This window comes from Desmodus rotundus, chromosome 4 (genome assembly GCF_022682495.2).
Source record: "Desmodus rotundus isolate HL8 chromosome 4, HLdesRot8A.1, whole genome shotgun sequence".
NCBI classification, from domain to species: domain Eukaryota; kingdom Metazoa; phylum Chordata; class Mammalia; order Chiroptera; family Phyllostomidae; genus Desmodus; species Desmodus rotundus.
In genome coordinates this window covers 100,215,459-100,242,386 of record NC_071390.1, presented here as the reverse complement: position 1 = coordinate 100,242,386, position 26,928 = coordinate 100,215,459, and the positions used below count along the sequence as shown (strand labels likewise).

Below are 26,928 nucleotides of genomic sequence, written 5' to 3'. Positions count from 1 at the left end.
CGGTGACTGTAGACAATATCAGGCCACCTGACACATGTCTAATTGGAATAATGAAAGGAGAGAGACGATGAGGCAGAAAAAGGTTTTGAGAAAATGGTGGTTGAAGGTTTTCTGAAACTGGTGAAAAACATTACCCTAAAAATTCAGGAAGCCTACAATCTTAGAAAAATAAATTCAAAGAAAACCATACTTAAGCACATAGTAGTCAGTCTGCTGAAAATGCATGATATAAAGAGGAACCTTGAAAGCAGAGTGGTGGAGAGAGAGATGAAGAGGGAACATTCAGGAGATAATGGAAATGATGCCTGACTTCTCAGGAGCAATGGGAACTGGAAGCAATGGATTAACATCGTGAAGAAAAACAAGCAAAAAATTAAAAAATAACCCTGGGAATCTAGAATTCTGTTTTCTAGCCAAAATAAAGGTGAAGTTAAGACATTTCAGATAAATGGGATTTGAGAATTTTATTAGGGAAGAAAAGCTTTTCAGAAAACCTTCAGCAGACTTCCTGCGAGGGCCCATCATTTGCACCCTGTGTGGTGAGGAGGATGGGGAAGCGGGGTGGGGGGAGGGTGGGCCGGCCCTTTGCGTCCTCATGGAATGGGGAGATCAGGGCAAAGAGATGTCAGTTGTGTGTAGGCATCCTCAGTGTTTGCCAAATATGAATTGAATTGCTTTTATAATCAGGACAAAAAGTGGCAAAACTTTATTTGGCACACAAATGCAAGTAAAGTAGAAACTAAGTCATTTGTAGTTAGCTCGGTCATTTACTGATTCTTGGAAGGCTTTACAGAAAACCTTCAGACATCACCTTGTACTTGTTCAGCGTACATTCAGTGTTCCAGACATCTTGCAAGCCGCTGGGCACAAAGAGATAAATAACACATCTTGACCTTAGTCTGCTGGAGAGATGAACAGGCAGCTCTTACTGGTTTTTAGGGACCATCTTCCAAGCAGTGCGTCGTCATTTTCATGGAGCAAATAGATTTTTTTAGAAACTCTAGTTAGGGACCAATTCAACTGGGATTGCCAGGGAATGTTTTACAGAATAACAGTAACTGGAGCAATGTTTGTCTTTGTTGAGGGCCAGGTGCTATCCTTCATGCTTTCAAATCTCCCATCCATCCTAGTGTGTTAAGTATTATCCTCATTTTTGCCTAAGGGTACTCAGTTAGTGAGGGGCAAAGCTGGGATGCAAATCTAGGGCAGCCTGATCTAAAGCCTGTGTGCTTAACCAGACACAGCAATGGCTCTGGACTGACTTGCATTCTCTTGATTAAAGCATATTACCTTTTCAACAGGGTGGAAGTTAACTCACACCAGGTATTCTCGGAAGAGTTACATGTGTTTTGTTTATTCGCTTTCGTTACAGTTTTAAAAGTATTCTCATAAGGAAACTATTCACTAAAATGTAAATTAAAACACTTCAGGTCACCTGCAGGAGAATGTTCACTGCTTATTTGGTGTGTTTACCTTTAATTTACTTATGTAACCTCTAGAAGTCTAAGACCAACTTAATTGACTGGTAATTTTACAAGACAATTAGAACTGACCACTGCCACCCACCACGTGCTTTGTAACCCCATGTGTTGCTAATTTTTCTCAGCCTTAGTTTCCTCTCTTGTTTTAAGAGGGTGGAGGTGGTTGGAGTAAATGGTCTGAGCTTCCTTAAATATTAAAATTAAGCCATGTATTCCCACTTAATGATTTAAATGTCTAGGCATACATACTTAATGAGCAAAGTAACTTCACCTAAATTCAGAGAACTGCCTTTTGAGTTTAATGCTGTGTAAGCAGCCAGTAATTTGCACGAGGCAGAAAAGATTTTTCATTGAAGTAGCGTTGTAAAGTGGTTAATTGATGATAAAATTCTGACCTCTTGATAAAAATTCTGAGTCTGAGCTAGCAAAGGGCTTTGTGTGACAACTGTGAAAGGGCAGAGGGGAGTGAGCACAACTTTCCTGTGGAGCTGGGTCTGAGGGTGGGCAGGGAAAGAAGCGGCACATGTGGGGAACAAAGGCCTTTTAGCGTCATGCTCTGCCATTTTTTCAGACCGACCTATTGCAGCTCAATGCATGCAGAATTAATGCTGTAGCAGAAAAAGATGTAGTTATAGGACCTTCGGGTCTTCTCTGTTCAGCTGGGGAGACGAGAATTAAGGTAGTACTCAGGAAGCTTTTTAGTGTTCCAGTTGGAAGTGGCACACATCACTTGGGCTCTCATTCCTTTGGGTGGAACTCAGCTACCTGGCCACACTGCAAGGGAGGCTGGGAATTGTATTAAACTATGTGTTCAGGAAGAAGGATAGTACAAGGTACACAGGCACAGAAGTATATGGAAAACTGAGTGAGTGAAAAATATCAAGACAATTATTAACTCTAGGAAAAACAAACGGTTGTACAAGGAGGAGAATAAAGTAAAGATAATAACAGCTAACATTTTGCTTTGTACCAGTATAGTGAACTCACTGAGATGCAGAAGCAGCACACGCAGCTGGGAAATGTTGGGCTTTCTGTTTAATTTTCTGTAGCCTCAGGCTTAACTGACCACCCAGAAGACTGGAATGCCTCCCAAAGATAAATGCCATGCCCCCAGGAAGGAGGTTAATGAATGTATAGGGTGTGGATACTGCCTGATGTTATGTTAGCTGAGGAATGCATTGTTCTTTCCGGTGGTGTTTGTGACTACCCACCATATGGTTTTACTCTAACCCCCTATAAAAAGGGACCCTGTCCTGGGAGGACTGTGGATTTTCCCGAGCCAGCTACCACTGGGAGCAGCTGCTTTGCCCACATATGTAAGTTTCTTCTGCTAAAGCTCTTAGAAATTTGAATAAGGCTACGTGTCAGTTTGTTGGAATCACTCCTGAATTTAGACTTTTGGGGCTTTCCCCCAACAACCAGGTACTGTTCTACGACCTCACATGTTTCCTATGTTAGTTTACTTAAAACATCTATTTTTACAGGTGAATGTTGATTTCACCAAAAATACAGATATCACTGTATTTATTGGGTAAATGGGATAAAGAATGAGAGCGGCATAAAAGCCAAAGCCTCATCTTTTATAGTAGGAAAAATAATGTGGACATAATGTGTACATTTTATAATATCTAACATTAAACAGCCAAGACACAGCAGTGTATGGATGTCATTTGGGAACAAAGAGGTAAATATCAGGGGAAAACTGAGAAACAGACTCCTGGGGTGACCGGCTCAGGTGTCGGGGAGGGGGTTGCCCCCGTGCTATTGCGCTTTCCAAGCGTGTCGTTAAATACACAAGCACCTGTTACGAGAGAAACTGTCAAGAGAGATAAGATGAAAATGATGCGCAGTGTTCATTATGTAGGTAGGCCTTATTTCCATGTGGGACAGAAATGGTTTTGTAAAAATCACTGAATAATGGAACTTTACACAGAAAGGGAGCTAAAAACAGATTTCTAGGCCTGGGTTTGCTCTGTGCTTTATTGGCCAAGTCGCTTAAACTTTGGGTTTTACTTCAAATTTTAATGAGAATGATGATCTCTTACAGTTACTTTAACTTCTAAATTATCGATGTTGGGCTAATTTTTGTTTTTAAACGATGTCTTAATGTGAAAGTTTAAGCTTCAGAGGTACTTTTCGTTGCAGGCAAATGCCTAGTTTAGTTCTTACCTAATATCTTGGGTCGTAATCACTGAGCTACATTTCCTCAGTACCAGTTTATATAAGTCTCAAAATAATTTCAGTCATTTTCATTCAGTGGTTTTTCTAACACAGAAAAAGCACGTAAGTCACAGTGTACGCACAGCGTGCTGAATTTTCACAGTGAGCGCAGTCTGGTTGTCAGCCCCGGCCTCTGCGTCAGGGCGCAGAACATGACCAGGGACTCCTAGAACTGACCTCAAAGTGCGTTAGGTACTAGCTCTTACTTCCAGAACTGGTCAAATGGTACCAACTTTCGGTTAAAAATGAATAAATTCTGAGGATTTAATGTGCAGTCAGGTGACTAGAGTTAATAACACTGTGTTGTGTACTTGAAATTCGCTGAGAGAGTAGATCTTGTGTCCTCACCACCCCCAGAGAGGTTAACTATGGGAGGTAATGGATATGTTCATTAGTTTGTGGTAAAAACTTCATGGTGCATACACTTACCAAGTCATCATGTTGTGGCCTTTAATGTACATAATTTTATTTGTCAATTTACCTGTCAAAAAGCTACAAAAGAACATCAGAACATTACTATTACCAGTTCCCAGAAGCCCCCTCCAGTTGCTTCCCTCAAAGGGTCAACCTGACTTCTAACTTTGTGGACTAGATTTTGAACCATATATAAATGATATCTAGTAGTTGTGTAGAATCATACATGTAGACACATATGTGCTCACATATTTCCTATAAGTAAAAAATATAAACATGTGCAGACACTTGTATACATTTATACTTTTAGATATTTTTTTGAGGGGGAGGGGTGGCCAATTCTGTTTCTGGCTTCCCAAGTTGTTCATTTAAATTCGTTGAGATTTCATCCTGATAGAAATGGATTGTACAGGAAGTATATGCATTTATTATTCACTTACTACTTCTAAGGACTGTCATAAAAGCACAGTTATCTGATATGAAAACTTTTATTCCAGGTCCAGTGGCATTGCAGAGCACGCATGGTTGCGGGAGCCAACTTTTACATTGTTGGGCGGGATCCCGCTGGCATGCCCCACCCAGACACAGGGAAGGATCTGTATGAGCCAACTCACGGCGCCAAGGTGCTGACCATGGCCCCCGGCCTAATCACCCTGGAAATAGTTCCCTTTCGCGTCGCAGCGTACAACAAAAAAAAGAAGCGTATGGACTACTATGACTCTGATCAGTAAGTTTTACATTCGCTGCACCAATCTGTGAGATACCTTGTGTTTTAAACTGCTTCCAGGGCTTTAACGTATTGGCACATTTTAAAACAACTTTGCTGACAACAAGTTTTGTTGCACCCATTTAAGAGAAAGACAAATCAGGGAACCTAATTTCTTCATACTGCAGAAGTTAGAAATAAAAATTGAATCTGGTCACATGGTTCATGATTTCAGGAGTGTTGTTGTGAAGTATTTAAGGGCAGTGTTGACATTTCTATGTCTGTTGTATCTGTTGTATCTTACTGAGCATACAGAAGTGTCCATGGACTTAGTGATGATTATTACTCTGCTAAAGCCCACAGCGCCTGTGCAGTGAGAAAGAGTTCGATGTTCTTACAATCACTGTGTGACAGGCACTCTCCTAATTATTTTACAGATATCATTTAATTATTTCCTCTAACAGTCTTATGAGGTAGGTGCTGATATGATCCCCGTTATATAGATCAGTAGGGAGGCATACAAAGGTCAAATAAGTGTAAAAGGTCACAGAGCCGGTAAGTGGCAGCCCAGCAGCTGAACCCAAGCACAGTGACCCCACAGCTGGTGCTCCTGAACACGAAGAGTGAAACTTCTTTCTTCAGCGATCTTAGGAGGAGCCACAAACTAACAAGCTTTTAGTACAAATTATTGGTAGCATTGAGAATGGATTCATCTCCCTTTGACTGACCAAGTTGTATTTCTGTCTGTAGATGATACCAGTAGGCACTGTACTCCATAATTTAGAGTGGCAAGGTGAGGCTTTAGAATCAGAAATCAGGGGTTTTAATTGCTCTGCCTGGGTAGCTTAGTTGGTAAGAGCCTTGTCCCCATATGCCAATGTTGTGGGTTCGATCCCCGGTCAGGGCACATATAAGAAGCAACCAATAAATGCATAAGTGGAACAACAAATCGATGTTTCTCTCTGTCTCTCTCCCTTCCCCTCCTCTTTCTCTAAAATCAATAAATTTAAAAAAAGGAGGGGAAAGGAGGAGAAATCATGGGCTTTAGCCCATCCTTGCCATGCAGCTTGAGAGTCCTGTGTGCTCTCTGGCCCTGTTTCTTCATCTCTAGAATGATTGGCCATGGACATTCCCTCCGGGTTCAAAATCTGTACTTCTTCCCATGATCTGTAGTACCTTGTTATTTTTATGCCTTAGTAGGTACTTGTACATGTGAGTTGGGTTTTTTTGATTGATGCTGTTTAGTATAATTACATCCACTTATTTAGTATACCTGCTTCTTTAGTACGGATTATAATTCATGTTCAGCAAATAGAACCAATAATTATTTTTATTTATGTTTTATCAGTGTCACCTCTACTGATAGGTACAAATTGAAAATTGGCCATAATAACCTTTAATCTAAGGGCTCTTATTCTTTTTTTCCATGATAGTTGACAGTTGACTCTGCTCAGGAATGATCTTGACCTGACCTTGACCCTGGGTCTTCTTTTCTTGTGGGCCATTTTATAATGGGGACAAAACGGCAAGAGAAACCTTATTAAAAATTAAAACATTCTCCTGTTTCTAAAAGGGACATCAGTGTGTCATTTAATTTCTTTGAGGTAAATGAAATTTGTCTAGATAAAGAAAAGACTATTATCAGAGGAATTTGTTGGCTTCTCAGTTAATGACATAAATAATTCTGGAAAAATGTACAATTTTAGATGATAGCAGCTTCTCTGAGTGATGAACTGTAGCTAAAATGCAGGAAAATCCTGAGTCAATGAAGAGAAAAGGCTTACGTAACTGTAGCAGGCAAGAGTGAAAGAGCTAAGTGTTCCCTATGGCCTGGGCGTGGAATTCGAGGGTGGAGCAATTCTAGACCATTGTTTTTCTGAACATCTGAAATATGGCCTAGGTTCCAGTGTACTTCTGAACCACACCATGAGACACATTTGCAATGAACCACAACATTTTTTACCCTTATACAAAATCAGGGTTTGCCAGCACCTACAAATAGTTCTGAATCAAGGCATGTTTTGTTTTGACCTTAAAACGTGTGCGTGCCTGTGTATATATTATATATACACAGGGTGGGGCAAAATCAGGCTTACAGTTGTTTGTATGGAAAATAATGCAGTAATTAATGACTAATAATACAAGAATAAACTGTTTCATGAACTGACAACGGTAAACCTACTTTTGCCCCACTCTGTGTACACTTACATATACACGCACACACTACGATTTCACTGTCAAAAACATGCAGTTATAAAAGTGGTGTGCTAAGAGGTGTGAATAGACTATTTCCACCAAAGAGATGCCTTAGAAGCTTTTAAACAATGAATTTTCAGAAAAATATGGTAAACCTTGAATCATATTACCAGAAAAGTTTATTGAAATTAAAAATATAGATTAAATATTGGGGAAAGTGAAAAAGTTCCAAACACAGTTTTGTCCTTTTGTGGTTACAGTTGTGTGGGGCCACCCACAGAGAGTCTAACTGAGAGGGAGTAGGCCCCCCGTAACTGCAGTTTCCTTTCCGCCCTTTCGGTTACCTTGCTGCCCCTCTGGCCCGAAAATAGTAAAGGTAAAATTTCAGTAATAAACAGTTCACAGGTTTTAAATTGCCTGCCATCCTGACTGGTGTGATGGAAGCTCACGCCATCTCATCTGTCCTGCCCGGGCACGTGAGTCATACCGTGGTCCGGCGTATCTGCGCTGTATGTGTTCCCTGCCATTTGGTCACTCAGTAGCTGTCTTAGTTACCGGATTGACTGTCGCAGAATCACAGTGATGTGTTCCAGTAACGCTTATTTTACTCACAATGGCTCCAGAGTGTGAGACTAGTGATGCGCGATTCTCATGCCAAAGAGAAGCCGTAAGGTGCTTCCCTTGAGTGAAGGTGAAGTATAGCACACTAATAATATACTTGGAAAGAGAACACATTTCCATAGCTTTTATTACAGTATATTGTGCTAGGTGTTCTGTTTTACTATTAGCTATTGTTAATCTCTTACTGAGCCTAATTTATAAATTAAATTTTGTCATAGGTATGCGTGTATAGGAATAAACATGGTATACGAGGTCTGTCCAGAAGGTATCCACCCATGTAATATGAGAAATAGAGACATTTTTTGAAGAAGATAAAAGATACAGGAAAAATTGTACATGGGACAATGATGCCTCAGTCCCTTTCAAAGTAGTCACCTTGGGCCCTCACACAGTTTCCTACTTGCCATCAGCTGCCCCATTAATTTCCTGAATCTCATTGATGGTCTGAAATCTCTTCCCTTTCAAAGGTGATTTTAGTTTTGGGAAAAGCCTGAAGTTGCAGGGCACCAAATCTGGGCTGTAGGGGGCTGATCACCTGGGTGAGTTGATGTTTTGCCAGAAAACTCTGCATGAGGCATGGTGCATGAGCAGCCATGTTGTTGTGATGAAGCTGCCAGTCACCAGTTGCCCATAGCTCTGGCCTTCTGAGTCATCCTAGTAGTTTCCAAGGAGGCATGTTCAAGCTTAACACAAAATTTGATGCAGATTCGTTGCTCTACTTGCTCAGTCATTTTGAATGTGATGACCACACAGTGCACATGCTCACTCAACGGCGTCTACTGGCCCACTGACCAGTACAGTGAAGTTGTCGTTGTTCACGCATGCACATTCCAGTCCACTCTCCTTGGCTGCCAGATTCCACTGATTTCATGCAAACTGTTCTCACTACACTAACAATGGCTGGACTTTTTCCAGAGAGACCTCATATATAGGCTTTGGTACTATCTGAGGTTTCAGGCACCCACTTCGGGTCTTGGAATGTATACCCCTCAGATAAAGGGGGAACTACCGTTGCTTAGTCTGGGGAGAAGCCTACTTTGGGTATTCTTTTGAAAGCTCCCAGCCTCGCCTTTCTACAGGTTTATAAAACATAGTGTCAGAGATGGAATGCTGGGCCAGGCAGCTCTTTGCTTCTCACCCAGGGTGCAGTTAATTTGTTTAATTGTGTACAAGATGTTTTGAAAGTAATGATCAGTCACATATAGAGTGAAGAGAGAAAAACAAAATCATTCAACTAGTGGCCAAATATTTAAAACTTAGGTGAGTTTCCATTATTATGAGTTAAAGAAACAAAACTAAACAGTTGGAGCTTTTCTTTCACATGTTCCTTATGCTGACATGTTCCGTTACTGTGGCTTCTTTGCATGATCAGCTGACTTAACCACACACAGGACGTTAGGACCCATCTGTATGTACTTAGTTGACTGATGTGCCGGGAGGCCCTTGATAACTTTCATGTTTGCTGTGTAGTATTGCTTTAAGTCTCTCTTTTAATCATTCAAAAGCTAAATAATTACATCAGTTTTCATAAGATTTTCCAGTGATGAATTCTATATTAGTTGCATAAGTGGCTCATTTTCTTGGAATTTTTTTGAGTTAGCAGATCTTAATAAATTGTAACTTGGGAAGCTTTAAAACTGACTTAGTTTTCTAAATTTTTATATTGTGTTCAAATACGATTAAGTTGATGGGAATATGTTGGAAAGTGATTAAAATTTTATGGAAAGGCGATAGTCTTTGATGTGGTGAGAAAACAGTTATTAATTGTGCACATGTGAGGTTGTCTTACGTTTGATTAATGGCTGTTACTCAATGCCAGCTTTTATGCAATTGATGATTTTGTAGCTTTTGATTTGACTAAATACCAGTGTAAGACAAGGCTTAGGGACAAAGAACCAGCTTCATAAAAATTTCAGGCAAAATATTGTTGATAGGAATTATAACAAAAATCATCTGTTTATACTTAGGAAGTTAAGTAGGTCCATATTAACTATAATAGTGACTCAAGGAAATTGTTTTAGGACTACGAGCTTAAAGCCCATTCTTTCAGATATTACAAACTTTTAGAGATACTTTTTTTTGGTAATTTTTTCTAATAACTCTTCTTTGCATTTGGATAAGTGCAAGATTAGGGTATCCATTTAAACAGCAACTAACAAAAAGAGAGCACACGAGTGAGAGTGCCGTGTGGAACGGGGTGAATGCAGGGCCGGTGGGTGCAAGAGTCTGCCTGTCCCACCTAGTCCCCCCTCTTCCCGCCCCTTTCCCTTGCAACCATGGGTGTCATTTTTCTGTACCTGTGCCTTCAAATGATGCTCTATGGAGATCTGGCTGTGATCTCTCCTGACTGTAGGGCTGTGCTGTACCCACAGGCACTGGTATTGCTTACTGTAAAGAGTTCCATCCAGGAGGAAATAGTCACAATTACATGTCTCATGCATTGATTTTTTTCCTTCTATATGCCACTTAGCAAGCTTTTTCAGCCTTCGCTCTTTTGACATTTGGAGTCACATAATTCTTTGATATGGGGGCCTGTCCTGTGCACTGTAACAGAGGTCCCCAACCTCTGGGCCATGGACTGGTCCTGGTCTGGACCGGTTAGGAACTGGGCCGCACAGCAGGAGGTGAACTTGAATGTAATGTGCTTGAATCATCCCGAAATCATCCTCCCCACCCTGGTCTGTAGAAAAATTGTCTTCCACGAAACCGGTCCCTGGTGCCGAAAAGGTTGGGGTCCATTGCTGTATACGATGGTGGCCCTGGGAAAGAGGAGAGGGGATAAGGCAGCAAAATCACCTCTGTGGAGAATCAATTTATCACAATATTGTCATATTTGAGTACCTTATGCTCTTCTTCATTGTTTCATCATTATTGACAAATCAAAAATAGGCGTTCCTTCAATTTTCCTCAGAGGCTGCTTTTTGCTTTCATATTGGAGCTGATCTGTGCATTTTGAGAGGACTAGAGATCCTAGCTCCTAAATAAATGAGGATAGTCACACATGACACGAAGTAGAAAGCAGATAACAGAAGAAATCCTGGTGACAAATGGAAAGGAAATTGTTTAATGTAGTTGGATCAATGTCCTTGTTATCTAAAATGTAGTACTTGGATTCACTTAATTTTCCTGGTTAACTTGTAAATAATTAAGCTGTTTGGGCTACTACTTTTTAAAAACCCTTTGAAAATGTATTATTTCTGTCTGTATAACCCCTGCCTTAGATGCAGGCCTCATACAGAAAGCTGCGCCCAGGGATGTCAGTGTGCCTCTTGGAATAGCCCAGGGCAGTCTGCTGAGAGGGAGCTCAGCCATGTGCCTCATCCCGGACAGTTTTATTTGGTGGTGGGCATCTGCGAGCTATTAGGATTCCTTTCTTGAAAATTGGGATCCATTCTTGAGTAATCAGAGGCTTGTTAGAGAAGCGGATGAAAGTGATGTACCCTTTTCTAGTTGAGAGCACGGAAACCCAACATTCTGCTCATCAAGATCTATATGGATTCTTTGGAAAGCTGTCCGTTGGCACTCAGTTAAAACCCCGTTCTCAAGCTCAGAGATACTAGAGAACAAATTGGTAGTTGATAGATGTGGCAGGGAGTGGGGGTGGGATACGGGCGAAGTTAGTCAAAAGGTACAAACTTCCAGTTATAAAATAAGTCACGGGATGTCATGTACAACCTGGTAACTATAGTTAATAATAATACTGTATTGCATATTTGAAAGTTACTGAGCAAGTAGTCCTTAAAAGTTTTCATCACAAGACAACAAATGTGTTTTTGGTAACCGTGTGTGACGACACATGTTAACTAGACATGGCAGTGGTCATTTCCCAGTACAGATATCCAATCATTACGTTGTACACCTGAAACTAATGCAGTGGTGCACATTAATTACACCTCAGTTAAAGAAACCAACAGCAAACAGAAATACTGTTTTTCTCTACTGCAGTACATCATAGTTCCAGCACCCTTTATGGTAAAGAAAGGGAGTTGACTGTGGTGACTTCAGGAGTTCGATATTTGACTGAATGTCTGACGCTGTTCTCCCATCTTATTCATAAGAATTGGGTGCTGGGAGGAAAATAGGATGAATTAAGGATTTGGGTTAATTAGTTTCTGATAATTAAATGTTTTGTGTATTTCAGTTGGTCTTTGGTTTGGAAATGAAAGTCATTACATTTGTCATGTATGATGTCAACCATTGCTTTTTAGTTTCTGGAAAGTTAAAAATAGCTATTTATCTGTTTTGAAAAGATGTTGTTTTTTTTTTTACCTCATTCCTAAGAATTCGTAGGTTTTTGATATACGCTGTATTATATATAAGTTGCTTTTAAGTTTGATGGAAAGTTAAATAGATCCCAAACAGTTCATTAGATTCACATATAAGTTACCATCGGTATTTTTAGTTATATTAGTGAAGAAATTCTCCTTTGCTTGTCATCTAGTTAGCCTTTGTTAAAAGCTGGCCTAACCGAGTATGACCCGTCAGAAGATACATGTGAAGGGCTGTCTGCTGAGCCCAGCCTCGTCAACGTGAACAGCTTGTGCTGGTGGCTCTGGTGGCCACCTGTGTGGACCCAAAGACAGAGGTGGTTGTAAAGATTTAAAATCTCCAACAGGAAGCCAAGAGTTATGGTGCGTTGGAGTCAGTTAAGATGCTGGCCATGTGTGGTATGTCCCACATGGGACAAGATGCTGGTCCCACAGGGTCCCACCCAGTCTGTTGGACGGGTTTTTTTCCCCTTCCTGCTGTTTGAATTCCCCTCCCCCACACAAACCCTTTTTTAAGAGCAGGCGTTCTTTCAGCTGTGGATTATAAGAATGTGGTTTCTGAGAAAGGAAAAAAAAACAAAACATACTTGTGTTCCTTTTTTCAGGTGCCATGGGAGATTGGTTAACTGGTAAAATTAGATGGTTTAATTAGAGTTGCTTTGTAGTCAAAGCCTAATGTCCTTTTTTCAGTAGCCTTTTCTGCTTCCAGCGGATTCCTGATTACTCACAGGTGAAGTTCAGAGCTAATTTTAGACCATTCCTGGAATGCCCCAGTTTTGTTTGATTCAATTATTTCTATAAAAAGATAGCTACTTAAATACATAATTATTAACACTATGATTTGATTGTAGATAGTAATTGTTGTGTCAAGTCCTTGCACCTGACTTCTGATAAAAAGCAAAATCCTTATGTGACAGAAGTACAGTTATGAGGTAAAGGGAAATAAATGTGTTTTTTGTGGCCAGGGTGGAGTAGAACCACTACCACGTGGAAGCAGAAACTCCAGTTTCGTGTGATGAAGAAATGCTTGTGGCGTGTGGGGCAGATGGAGTGTGAAATAGCATCAGGGAAAAGAGGTACCCAGGGACCTTGGCTTTAAAATGCAATTTCAGAAGGAATGCAAGCAGACTTCTGGATTTCAGACAGCTTGGCATTCTGGGGAAAGAAAGGACTTCAATTATTCTGGCTTTTTTCCTTTAATCAAAAAGTCAAGACAAAATCATCCAGCAGCTGTGGCGCTCTTGCGTCTTTCTCATGCCGTCAATGGTAAGAATTATGCGTGTGACCCAGGCTTTCTTCTTTGAAGTCAAAATTTAAAATTTACATGGCCAGAAAGCTCCAGGTTCATAATTTTCCTCAGTGAAGCTTATTTAGGGAGCTGGTAAGTGAAGCTCCTAAGGAACTGAAACATTCAGTCGATGTCTTATCAAATGATTCTCAGCTAAACTAACCGATTTTACATCAGGCTGCAGCAAGGATTCGGAGATAACAATTGGACAGATACCTGGACCCCGCAGCTCCCTTGACTTTGTGTGAGGCGCGGCTTTGCTGACCCTATTAGCGTGACCTCTCTGGCCTGGAGGGAAGTCGATTGTGTGGATGGATTCTATGGTATTAGCAGTTCATTCCCACACAGCCTCCTGTTACCCTCAGAAGTCGACCTTATGTCTTAGCGGGAACATTAACTGCCTCCCCTTCTTCTACGCGTAACTTCATATCATCACTGTTCCTTCTTTTCTTCACTCTTGACCCTCCTCCTTGTCCAAGCTGCTTTCCCTGTGTTCTTTATTCCAGACCTTCTCCATCTTTCGTTTCTCTCCTGCTTCCTCTCCCCTGGCTTTCACCTCCCGTTGTTTTTCAATCTTGCCGTTTATTTTCTTCTGCCTATATACTTACTAAGACTTCCCTTTTTCTAGGAAAAATATCACATCTTTTCTCCACTGTGTGTCTCTGCCATTTTATCATTGCATGTTTTCTCCATCCACTAAAACTCTTAGATTCAAGAAAATCTGAATTCTGATTTGTAAATTCAGTGTTCTGCATTCTTTTCCTTCCCTCAAGGTCATCTTCCTCAGCTCCTGTTTGTCCTTAAAATTCTTAACTTTCTCCCATGACTTTTCTTGCTTTTCCTTTGACAAATACTTTCTCTTCTGTTGAGCTTATCTGTTTTCTCAAATTCAGTTTTTATTTTAGGGTTGATAAAGTTACAAATTATGTTTCTAACCCCAGTCTTTCCTGAATTTTTGTGAAGTCTCTCCTGGTCTTGCCTCTTTTCTAGGCCCATCCCACATGCAGCCAGTTCCTTTTCCCCACATTATGTTGCAGTCCCTTCTGTAGTCATTCTTGTGAGGGGGAGGCGGTCGCTTACGTCGTGCATCAGCTGTGGTGACCAGCCCATGTGCGTAGGGAACAGATGATAGAAGTGGGGGATACCCTCTAGGTTTAAACTGTTTGAATCCAGCCTGCTTTAAAGCATTTCCTGTTACCCTTTCCTTCTCATCAATCATCTTTGAAAATCTGTACAGACATTTAAAAGATGTTTCACCTAAGAAAATGGGAGCCGTTGAAAACTGAGTTGAATGTGTATATGATGCGTGTGTGTGTCTTTCTGCCTCTGTGTAGTGCAGGGAGTAGGAAGAGTGGGAAGGGTGAGTAGGGGAAGATGTTACATGTCTGAATTAAAGGAGCTCCTTCTGCTCGATATTAGGAGATAGAGCATGAACATGGATATTCCAGTGACGGATTAAATGTGCCACATGAGTTTATACTCATACCCTATATGTATAGCATTCCAGAATAAAACTCTCAGACATCTTCTAGAGGCGTCTGGGTCTTCATTAATGTCCGGGCACCACACTGCAGAGTTAGAGAGGTTATAATTGGGACCAGCAGTGAATCTAAGAGGTAGAACTAGATCCAGGACCAAGAGTCAAGGTGATTTACAGGGGCAGGCCAGGTGCAGGAGGTGTATAGAGGCTGGTGGTAACAGAACCAGCTCTGAGGTTCAGAAGCTCAGTGAGCTGGGCGGGTCATTGAGCATACAGGCAGTGAAAATCAGAAAAGCAAGAGAAACCAGAGTCTGGTACAGACTCTGGGTGAGGAAATCACAGTACTACTTTATTTCTTGGTCTGGAGCCCAGTGCTGCTGAGCAGATAGCCCAAGAGCTCACATAGACTAAATGAACCAGATTAGGAAAATGGAGTGTGGATCTCCTGACTAGAGGAGGTGAGCGGGGTCGGAAAGAAGGCAGATCTGAAGACGATTATTGAAGAGATCACAAAGGGCATGCAGAAATTTCTAGTGCGAATAATCCAGACTTAGAAAGAAAGGGATATGCAAGCTGCTCAGATTAAGCACAAATCCTGTGTCCCATTTTTTGCCAGAGGGCGAAGAATAGCAACTCATTTAAATCTATGAATAGTTCTGTATTGAACCACTGACATTTTTCTATACATACACCTTTTCACTTTTTCATGTTTATTGAGTTCCTAATTAGAAACATTTGTTGGGTTCCTAGTTAGAGAGCTAGTAGATCACTGGGCAGTGAGTATTTACTGTGCTCTGCGGCCGCAGCTCCGGGAGATGTGCTCTTTGCTGCCGGTGTCTGCCATCGGAGTGTGAACTAATAGCCGTTGTCACTGCCGTGGGGCCGGAAGGGAGGCCTGATGCTGCGGCAGCACTCTGTCTGCCTGCCCTCATTGGGGTGATGTTCCAAATGATTGAGGCTTCAGGTTAATTAAAGGGTATGTTATTTAACATATTTCAGATTGCTTTGGATAGGGATTTTTAAAATAAGCTGTTATTACAAAAATTGTTATTGATAATTTTATTTGTATTTGATTTTGATGTTGATAATTGATAAAAATCATTATTATAGAAAGTTGCAGAAACCATGCTGAACAAAATCAAAAGTACCTATGACACCACTTAGTAGAAGTAACTGCTGTTAACACTTGGGTGTATTTCTTTATAGCCTCCCCCTGCCCCATCCCTTGTATTTGACCAAAATTGCAGTGTTTTTCTGTGAAGTTTTGTATTCTGATTATTTTGGTTATTATTAGTTACATCTGAACATCTTTCCCTACCCTTAGCTGTACTTTAATAATTATGTAATTCAACTCGGGGCTGTCCCATCATTTATTTAGAACCTTAAACTTTTAGGTTATTTATAATACTTGACTATCATAAGACAACTTTCATATAGGTATCTTTCTGCAAAATGTTTCTCTGCATCTCTAATTATTTCCTTAATGTAGATTCCTAGAAATGTAATTATTAGTTAAAACATACCTAGTGTACCTCTAGAAGGAAGAGCCACTTGGCAATTTATAAATTCAGTGGATCCCCAGTTTGAATCCACAGGTAATGAAGTGGGGAGGGAACTTCTGGCTTCTAACAAGGGGTAAACATGGGCTGAGATCTGGGGACTTCAGTGACTCAGAACTGGTACTGGGTGCTGGTCTGCTCTCTAGTTGGTTCCCTGGTTTGAGGAAAGAGGATGAAATTGCTAGCGAACAAGTATGTGTTCTGGCCATAGGTGTCACGTTCTTGATGGTGTAAGGGCTTTTGTGTGTTTTTGTACTATGAAGATGAGAACTACCACCACCTTTGTGGTATCTTACCAATGCACTAAGAGCAATTATTGCTACCCGCTCACTGTTGCACTAGAATTGTTCACTGCTCACTGGAATTGTGAAATTCCAGTTTTCCTCTTAATGTTCCAGTACACATTTAGCCTTTTAGATTCATCCTAAAACGTTTTGAATCTGCGCTAGCTAAATTAGATTTAATTCTCTTTTTTAAGTTCCTAGTTCTAAACTAGCAGTTACCAGGGGCTGGAGAGCAGGCAGTGAGATACGTGCGGTTCTAGAAGGGCAACTGGAGGGATTGTCATGGTTATAGAACTGTTTTGTGTCTTAACTGTGGTGCATAAATGAACCTGCACAGGTGATAACATTGCACAGAGCTAAATAAACACGCTGGAAAATGAGCACAAACAAATTGGGGTCATGTGGATAGGATAGGTAGGTTGTTTCTGTGCTGATATCCTCATTGTGATATGATGCTGTTGTTTTGCAAGATGTTACCGCCGGGGAAAACTGGCTACAAGGGTCCATGGGATCTTGCTGTATCCGTCCTTACAACAGCATGTGAATCTACAATGATCTCGTAAAAATGTCAGTTAAATATTTTTGCCAGTTCTGAAATTGGGTAATTTTCGACAGTGTGTGGTATTTTTGCTCAGTGACAAGTTTGAAATCAGCTTGCTATTCACAAGTACATTTTATCCATTTTTTCAATAAGTTTGTCTACTCTCAACAGAAGGAACATATGCTTTTAAATATTTTCCTATAACTGAGTTTTTAAACATGTGAAATCATTTTCCTTTCTCTCTTTCAGCCACGAAGACTTTGAGTTTATTTCAGGAACGCGAATGCGCAAACTTGCTCGGGATGGCCAGAAGCCTCCCGACGGTTTCATGGCTCCCAAGGCCTGGACTGTGCTGTTGCAATACTACAAATCCCTGGAGAAAGCCTAAGCTGCTCATCAGTCTCTCCACCTTGGACACTTCCTGGAGTAACCAGAGGGGACCACATAGTTGCTGTCGGCATTTCTTTGTTCTGGCGTCTGTCTGGACACACTTCCTGAAAACAGACCATTTTCCTTAACTAGCATCAGTTTTGGTCTGCCCATGAGTTCTGTTTTGAACTAGTGTAACACACTGCTGGTTTTAATGTATCTTTTCCACTGATTATGGTTAATATTCCTGTAATACAGTTTTAAAATCTTGTCTTTTTATATATTTATGCTCCTGTCTCATGATTTCTCCAAGCTGTTATATTAGCTGTAACCAATAGTATACATATAGAATCTCATTTTTCCTCCCTTGAAAAAAGGAAAAAAAAATCTACTAAACAATAAACTTGGCTAGACCTTGTTTTGGGAATTTTACAAGACATATGTAGCGATTAGATTTCTTTTCTACATTGAAAACATAAACTGCTTTCTTCCTTTTGATCAGCTGTTGATTTATTACCCGTTATAATCTAAAGTATTCCTATGATCTGTGTAAGCCCCGAGTGAGCTTTCTTTACTCAATAAAATTAAATCTGTTGACTTCTTATTTATGTGACACATTTATTGTTTTGTTTGCAAGTTTTTTTTGAAATTTCTGGTGGAGGAGGGAAAATACAGGTATTTTTTATTATTGGAATCTAATAATTAGTTTTTAACACTGTGTTTCAAGTGAATTTTTAAGTTGGAAAATAATGCATTCTTAGCCAATCTAAAAACTTATTACCCTAAATATTTCTCTAATATTCTCAAACACCTAAGTCAGTGGTTCCAGTAAATAGAGAATGATAGAGGGAGGCAGGGGAATGTCAGTCAGTCCAGTTTGGAGGGGGTCACATACCAAGTGTGCTCTTGTAGAATATCCTCAAGTTGAATATTTTAGTGAAGATGCTTATTTAGGAGCTGGATGTACAATTTTGGTTGAGATGCTAGCTCTTTTGATTTGCAATCATACTTTCTATGATGACATAATCTTGCCTGATTTGGCCTTAAAAGTTCAGCATTACAAAGAAATGGCAGGTTATACATGGGTATAGTGTGTTGTCATTAATGCAGGAGGGAATAAGATATTACTAGGTAAAGAAATAGAGGAAAAATACAAAAAAAGGCAAGAACAGAGGGAACCAATTAGTGAGAAAGTTGATGAGTAGAAAAGAAATGGAGATGGTGAATAGGTATTTTCTAGTGGACAGATGGATGTGTTCACTGTGGGTACTGAATAAAGTATTAGCAGGTGATTTAGAGGATATATGGATGGATATGTTGATGGCAAAAATTAGAGGTCATCTTTGAGGTTACTTCCTTGGTTCCACTTTATCTAGATCTCTTTAGGGAAGAGCTCCTTTACAAGTCTGCAAAGGTTGAAAGGCACCAGAGATTCTCTCTCTCCAACCACAGTCAGCTACGGTGTGATGGCACCTCAACTCAGCTAATTCAGAAACTGCCGCCTGCAGTGGTTAATGTGTAGGAAGTGATGCAGGGGTGTGGAGACAGAATAAATCATGGGTTGCTGGTGGCAGGGAGAGAGTCAAGGTCCTGAGGGCTGTGAGCGTCCAGTGAGGTGGCACCTGGTGGCAGTTGGGTCTCCTGTGCAGAAGTAGTATGGTATCTGGAATAGTCCAATGTCATGACCTTGGCTGAGTCCTCTGCCACTAACCTTTCATTCCTGACCACTTTCTAAGCTGCATTCTCTTAACATTTTCCATTAATTCTGTAACATACCCTACAGCCTTCCCTTTCTTACCTAAATTATCTGGGGTTGCTATTGTTTGCTACCAAGTACCCTGATTGTTATAGGTGGGATGTGAAAAAAATGTATTTCACACAAAAAAATGTACTACTGCTAAATTGCAAGATTTTTACAGTCAGCATGAAAAGTTTAAAATACAGAATTTAAAATTAAAAAAAAAACTTGGCACCCAGAAAATGTAATGTCCTTTTGAAACTATCAAAATATATTCATGAGATCAAGGTTAACAGCCTTTGGGTGAAATGTGATCTAAGAAGTAACTTTATGTTCCATCATGTAATTGTCCTTTGTGAGTCTAGTCCCCACTGTGCCCTCTCTGGCCTCCAACCCGCCAGAGAGGAACGTGTTGAAAACATGATTCCAGGCCCCTGTGCCCTTGGCATTGGCCCTCCACTGGTCTGTTCCAGAGAGATGGGGAAGCAAATGCAGGCACCTGATGACTGCCACCAGCCCCACAGGTTGGTATGTGTGACTTTAATCTGCAAATCTGATCCATGCAGAAATTGTTTTTCCTCTTCCCAGTTCATTAAAATGCGCCCAAACCAATCTTTAAAACATTCAACCCTTACACCAAACCTGTACTGCCAAGCGGTCTTGGAAATCTCAGTACCCCTTTAATCTGTCCATCAGCTGGAAAAGTGAATGGAAAAATAATTTTTTTTTGAAGGAAGGAGGAAAAGTGCAATAATCTTGGCAGAAATACAGTGTTTCAGACGGTCAGATCTTTACTGTGAGAATCAAGACCACATATTTGAATTTCTAAGGGAGGAGCAATTGTGTCTATCTGTTGGGAGTCAGCATTCAATTTATCAGGCAAAATCCAGAAGTTACGCTTCTCACGTATATGGTATATTTTTATCAGCACATATGTATCCAGGGATGTGTTGGCTTACAAAGTAAGAGTGTGGGGTATATGTCTTAAGAGGGCCTACAATCCTCTTTGCTTATATTTCTCCGGGATTCCATTGCCTGTTCCACAGTCTCGTCCTGAATGTAATCACATGTTGTACAAGATGTGCAAAAAAATCCTGCACCTAACTCCCAGTCTTTTCTGGACCGAGAGAAAAGCCGGCTTCCCTGGAGATACGTACTTGAGGACTATAACTTAGCAGAGGTGTGGGTGGATTGAAGGCTCCTTATCCTGACGTCCTGTTTTCCCAGATTCTCAAGGAAAACGGCACCAGGATTTAGGGCCAGGGCCTAGATTTGAAGAATTCAGGAAACGTGGACCCTTTTCTCTGGACCTGTGCCAGCACTGAGCAACCATGATGATCTGCCTTTGTGAAGAAAAGGGAAACACCTCCAGTAAATGAACTAGAAAGCGGCCCCCTCTCTGCTCTCCCTCCAACAGCTCTGGTTTATCCTTGAGAAGTGTTTGTTCTCTCTAAGAGCTTAACTACTCCGGTTGCCCAAGAGGCCTTACGCATCTGTTAAAAGCAAACATACAGTGCTGGGGCCTTGCTGCACAATCGTTCCCCAAGAAAAAACAGCCGCGTTTGAGTGATTCAAAAGAAATCCTGAGTTACGTCTGAAACAGCTGGACCCGCTGCCCGGCTGCCCTGCAGGTGCCCTGAATGCCTTTCAGCCTCACTGTGTGGCTGTGCTATTTTGTGTGCCGTGTGGGGGCACATATATTCCGTATAGGTTCATGTGTAGGAATTGGACTTGCAATGTGGGAAAATTCCAATGGGAAGCCAATAAAGAATTTTGAGTAAAAATTAAAAGTTTACTTATCCAGAGGTTTTGGCTTCAGCAGGAGCACAAGCTTAAGGGAGACTGTAGTTTTGAGGTTAAGTATTCAGGTTCCGAAGTCAAACTGCACCAATTCCCTGTTTGCGTGAACTTCAGCTTCATGAGGCCTCGGTGCCCTTACCTGGAGTGAAGGTTATGGTCAGGAATTCGTGTAGTGTGCTGCTCTAGTGTTTTTATTATTATTATTTTACTGAAGGGTATAGTCTGTTGACCAAGAAACACAGTGATACCAATATGTATGAGACTAGGCTTTGTAATCTCTGCTTCAGAATCGCATTCACTAGCCCACTGAGCAAAGCAACTGAGTTAGATATACATGTTAGTTACAAATCTAAAGGCATTCAAAGAACAGTATTCAGCCACAGATTAATTATTCAGTCACAATTTTTTCTTCTCATTTTTTCCTTGTGTCCACCTTCTATATTTCCTAGATTAAAAAAAAACCCAAATGAGTATGTTTTTGCAAAGGAAAAAATACACAAAACAATATACACATTTGCCTAAAAGCAAGCATAGATTAATTCAAGAGCTAAAGAAAAATTACTGAAAAAATGATAGCACTTTGGGAAAGTGGAATCAACTGGAAGATGTACCTTAATATATGAGGAGTTAGGGATATTGTGGAAGATAGGGATTAGAAAGAATTTCTTCTCAACATTAAGTTTAATGAGGAAGATCTACTTTAATTAATGTGGTCATTACTTATGTTAAAGCTTAATTTTACAAGCGTTACATTTGTTATATAAAAGCTGAGTTCAATTTGCTGATACTGCTGATCAAAGCATAAAATCTTAAATATATTTAACTTTAGAATTAGGACTCTAAGTGGTGGTTCATGTACTAGCAAATTATTTGTATCTTCTGTGAATATAATAGGTATTAAGGTAGTAGGAACATGAAATATAAAATTGTATGTTTTGCAGAGTTTTCCACACAGGTTTTTCTTTTTCCTGTTCATAGAGTCAAAAGATCTCATAGGAAAGAGTAGAATGATCAGTAAAGAATAGCATGAATAAATATAATCAAAATCTTAATAATAGCTAACAATTACTGAGTGCTTACTACTTTATTTGCTAGACACCATGCTAAGTGTTTAATGCTTATTACAATAACTGGCATAGTGAGGAATATTAAGAAAGGAGAAGGAAAAAACAAGATTTTAAAATGAGAATTGAAATAAAAACTAGGAGTATAACTTTTTAGAAGAGAAGTTGAAAATTAAATTTAACTTCTGTGTGTGTGTGTATACATACATCTTCAACTCATTTGGGTAACTACCAAGGAGCACTATTGCTGTATCATATAGTAAGAGTGTTTAATTTTGTAAGAAACTGCCAAACTACCTTCTAAAGCGGCTGTACCGTTTCGCATTTCCGTAAGCAGTAAATGACAGTTCCTATTGCTCTACGTGTCTGTGAGCATTTGTAGATGTCAGCGTTCTGGATTGGGCCATTGTAGTGGATGTGCGATGCTATTAGGGATCTCCCACTTGAATTGTTTTCTCTGGGGCCCAGTTGTCCTCTCAAATGCTCTGAAGCCCGGCCAGGCAGGGTTAGTGTTCATAATGTGGCTCTTACCAAATAGTGGCTCTCGTAGTGATTTCAAAGAACGTTCAGTAATGATTGATGATGAGATATTGTGTATCTATCTTTTCCAGGTTGAAAAGCCACCCTCATCCCTTGGGTTTTGGACCCCACTTCTATCCTGAAGCCAGCAACATTGCATTTCTCTAACCATTCTTCTATAGTCACATTTTCCACTGACAAAAACTAAACTTTGATAAAGAAGTTGGGTATAAGATAAATGTGCAAAACCCCAAATCTCTGTATTAATAATGATCGGCTACAAATGAAAATGTCTGTGAGAGGAGGTCATCGAGAGGATGTGACCACCAGTTGACCTGTGAGCTGGACCTGGGCAATTAGAAGCTCCTTAACCACCCACCCCTAGACCATCTGCCCTTAGAATGCACACTCTGCCTCCCCCGCCTCCATTTCCACACTAGGAGCCGTTGCAAGGACACAGCCTTGAGAGAGCACTGTGTTAATGAGCCCATCTGGACAGTATATGAGGGTGAACCACGTTAAGGACCCTATATAAACTTTTAAGATTCTGGTGTGTGGGTGTGGAGATCTGCTTGGCACCCAGGACAAGCCTCATATGTAAGTCCCCTTATTTCTTAGACTGCCACTTAATAATCTGGAGTGGCGTGCCTCTGTCTTCAGTCTGTTATTCCCCTCTGTGTGCAAGGGCTGGCTTCAGACTGTAGCTGAAATCAAGCAATTTCTGAAATCTGGGATACCTCCAAGTTATGCCCAGTAATGATGGCCACACAAACTAAAATACTAAAGAACAAAATTAAGAAGAAAAGAAACAGGGTTTGCTTTAATAAAACAATAAAACTTTCTATAAAAGAACATAAATCAAGGTCTAAAAAAAATTGGAACAGTACTCCATGGTCCTAGGGGAAAAGACGATATCATATGAATGTCTGAATGTCAATCTTTCTAAAATTCATAAATATTTGAGACAATTAAAACCTAAATACATGTTTTTTGGGGGGAATTTGGACAAGATAATTTTTATCAGTTCATTTGGAATAATAAACACCAAGAAAAGGCAAGAAAATTATGAGAGAAGCAAGGGGAGACAACTCACCAGCTGATCCAGACTCATAAAAATGTTAATTGTTCTATTTTTCATTTTTATTTATTTTTAATTTCTAATTACCTTTTTAAAAATATATTTTTTATTGATTATGCTATTACAGTTGTCCCATTTCCTGCCCCCCCTTTATTCCCCTCTGCTCTATACCCTGCCTTCCACAGCATCCCTGTCTCCTTAGCTCATGTCCATGGGTTGAATATATAAGTTCTTTGGCTTCTCTATTTCCTATACTGTACTTAAGTTCATCCTGTCTATTTTGTACGTACCATTTATGCTTCTTATTCCCTGTACCTTTTCCCCCTTCTCCCCCCACCCTTTCTGATAACCCTCCATGTGATCTCCATTTCTGTGATTCTGTTCCTGTTCTAGTTTTTGTTTCGGTTCAGTTGTTGATAGTTGTGAGTTTGTTGTCATTTTACTGTTTATAGTTTTGATCATCTTCTTTTTCTTAGATAAGTCCCTTTAACACTTCATATAATAAGGGCTTGGTGATGATGAGCTCCTTTAACTTGACCTTACCTGGGAAGCACTTTATCTGCCCACCCATTCTAAATGATACCTTGGCTGTATAGAGAAATCTTGGATGTAGGCCCTTGGCTTTCAGGACTTGGAATACTTCTTCCCAGCCCCTTCTTGCCTGCAAGGTTTCCTTTGAGAAACCAGGTGATAGTCTTATGGGAACTCCTTTGTAGGTAACTGTCTCCTTTTCTGTTGTTGCTTTTAAGATTCTCTCCTTATCTTTAACCTTGGCTAATGTAATTATGATGTGCCTTGGTGTGTGCTTCCTTGGGTCCAACTTTGGGACTCTCTGAGCTTCCTGGACTTCCTGGAAGTCTATTTCCTTTGCCAGATTGGGAGACTTCTCCTTCCTTATTTTTCCAAATATATTTTCCATTTCTTGCTTTTCCTCTTCTCCTTCTGGCACCCCTATGATTTGGATGTTGGGATGTTTAAAGATGTCCCAGAGGTTCCTAAGGCTCTCCTCAGTTTTTTTGAATTCTTCTTTCTTCTTTCTGTCCTGGGTGAATGTTTCTTTCTTCCTTCTGCTCCAAAGTGTTGATTTGAGTCCCAGTTTCCTTCCCATCACTGTTGGTTCCCTGTATATTTACCTTTATTTCACTTTGCATAGCCTTCACTTTTTCCTCTATTTTGTGACCTTACTCAACCATTTCTGTGAGCATCCTGATTACCAGTGTTTTGAACTGTGCATCTGATAGGTTGTCTCTCTTTATTGCTTAGTTCTATTTTTGTAGCTTTGATCTGTTCTTTCATTTGGGCCACATTTCTTTGGCTTGGCACAGCTGTAATGTTGTGAGCTATATGTGGGGGGAGTGGTTAGAGAGGGAACAATGTTGCTTGCTTGGCTCTCAGCTTGCTTTCAGTCACTTCTTCTACTACCCACAAGCAAATTAGGCCCTGCTGGTGCTGATACCTGGGTGGATGAGTTTGTGTACATTCTAGGATCCTGTGGGTCTCTACAGCGAACTCTCCTGTGAGGCTAGGGATTTCTCCTGATGCCATAACCCCCACAGGTTTTTACTGCCAGAGATTTGAGGCTTTATTCCCCATGGTGGAACTCTGGATTGCGTGGCCTGTCTCACTCTCTATTCGTTCTTTCTGGTGATCCACATGCAAATGTGAAACCACTTGGTCTTCCAGCTGCTGCCTTGCCATGCGTCCTGTCTACCCCGGCTACCCATCTCTGCCACTCCTACCAGTCTGGATGAATGTTTCTTCTTTAACTCCTTAGTTGTTGGACTTTTGTACAGTTCAATTTTCTGGTAGTTCTGGTTATTTTTTGTTTTTAAATTTGTTGTTGTCCTTGTTTTGGTTGTGCGAGGAGGAAAAGTGTATCTACCTATGCTTCCATCTTGGACGGAAGATCCTAATTACCTTTTTTAAAAAATGATTTTATTTACTTTTGGAGAGAGGGGAATGGAGGGAGAAAGAGAGGGAGAGAAACACCTGGGAACCTGGCCCACAACCCAGGCAGGTGCTCTGACCAGGAATTGAACCAGTAACCTTTTAGTTCATGAGCCAGCACTCAATCCACTGAGCCACACCAGCCAGGGGAGTAGTTGTTATTTTAAACCATTGAGCTTTGGGGTCCTTTGTTATATAGGACTAACACAGGGATTACAGCTCATGTATCCTTACTCAGGTATACTCAGCAGATGATGACTAGAGAAATTTGGCTGTGGTAAATGTAAAGGAAAATTAAGGAATCCAAAGTAGGAGTTAGAAGCTTTATGATTAAAGGAGCAAAGTTAGAATCAATCAGAATGGTAGTAGCAAGATATGAAACACAATTAGGCAAAAGTGTATATTAAAAATACAGTATGCATGGGTTTGGATTTATGGCAGGCCCATCCTGGGGCTCTCATAGTGCCTCACGCTAGAGCACACTGCGTCCCTGAGCCATTGTTGGCCTCTGCCCATAAGCTGCAGGCACTGAAGCAGATTCCACAGTGGAAAAGAGAAGGTGTTGAGTTACGGAACTATAAGATAGAATATATCCTTGATAAAAGAAGAAAAAGAGCAGATAAAAAGAATTCTCTAGACGAGGAATTGGCAAACTGTGACCTGGCTCGCTGCCCATTTTTGTAAGTAAGTTGTATTGGAACATAGCCACACACATTTTTTCTAGGCACTGTCTATGGCTGCTTTTGTGCCCCAACAGCAAAGCTGAGTGATTCAGACTGAGACCCTGTGACCTGAAAAGCTGAAAATATTTACTAACTGGCCCTTTCTAGGAAAAATGAAAATGTGTTGACCCTTGCTCTAGACCTTTGATTTTCAACCTTTTCATCTCATGGCACACATAAACTAATTATTAAATTCTGTGTCACACCAAAAATATATTTTTTTGCCAATCTGACAAAAAGAATAGGTATAATTTTGATCCCTTCACACTGAATAGTTATCGTGTTGGCTTTTGTCATTTCTTTATTTGAAAATCTGAGAGAAAAGAGGTCAGTGCCCCTGACTAGTTGAAAACCACTGTTCTAGATTGACAATGACTTCCTCAGCATGGAGTTTCCACATCAGAGTTACAACTGCAAGGAGGGGACAGGAAGGGGGAATGGAGCAACGCACACAATAATTTAGTCTGCATATCTCACCCTTCTATTTCCTGCTCCAGCTGGGGAGGGTGGTGGGGGTGGCGAGAGGGAGATACCAGAGGTGAAGAGATCCAGAAACTTCAGTGAACTCCAAGATCAAGGTAGTACATGATCAATCGCCTCCTATCAGGAGCGCGAGATTGGATGTCCCAGTAG

At 40.5% G+C, this 26,928-nt stretch overlaps 1 protein-coding gene and 1 pseudogene across 6 annotated transcripts in view; both read left to right on the top strand.

Annotated features, from left to right (window-relative positions):
* Positions 1 to 18,031, top strand: part of PAPSS1 (3'-phosphoadenosine 5'-phosphosulfate synthase 1) — an 87,362-nt gene extending 69,331 nt beyond the window's left edge. For all 6 annotated transcript variants that reach the window (XM_045187247.3, XM_024551220.4, XM_045187233.2 and 3 more), the window contains 2 exons: positions 4,613 to 4,842; positions 17,308 to 18,031. In XM_045187247.3, coding sequence (XP_045043182.1) covers positions 4,613 to 4,842; positions 17,308 to 17,446 — 369 coding nt within the window. In that variant the 3' untranslated portion in view covers positions 17,447 to 18,031. The remainder of the gene's footprint in view (positions 1 to 4,612; positions 4,843 to 17,307) is intronic.
* Positions 18,032 to 25,991: 7,960 nt separating this feature from the next.
* LOC112296479 (small nucleolar RNA SNORA42/SNORA80 family) lies at positions 25,992 to 26,121 on the top strand (annotated as a pseudogene).
* Positions 26,122 to 26,928: the final 807 nt, after the last annotated feature.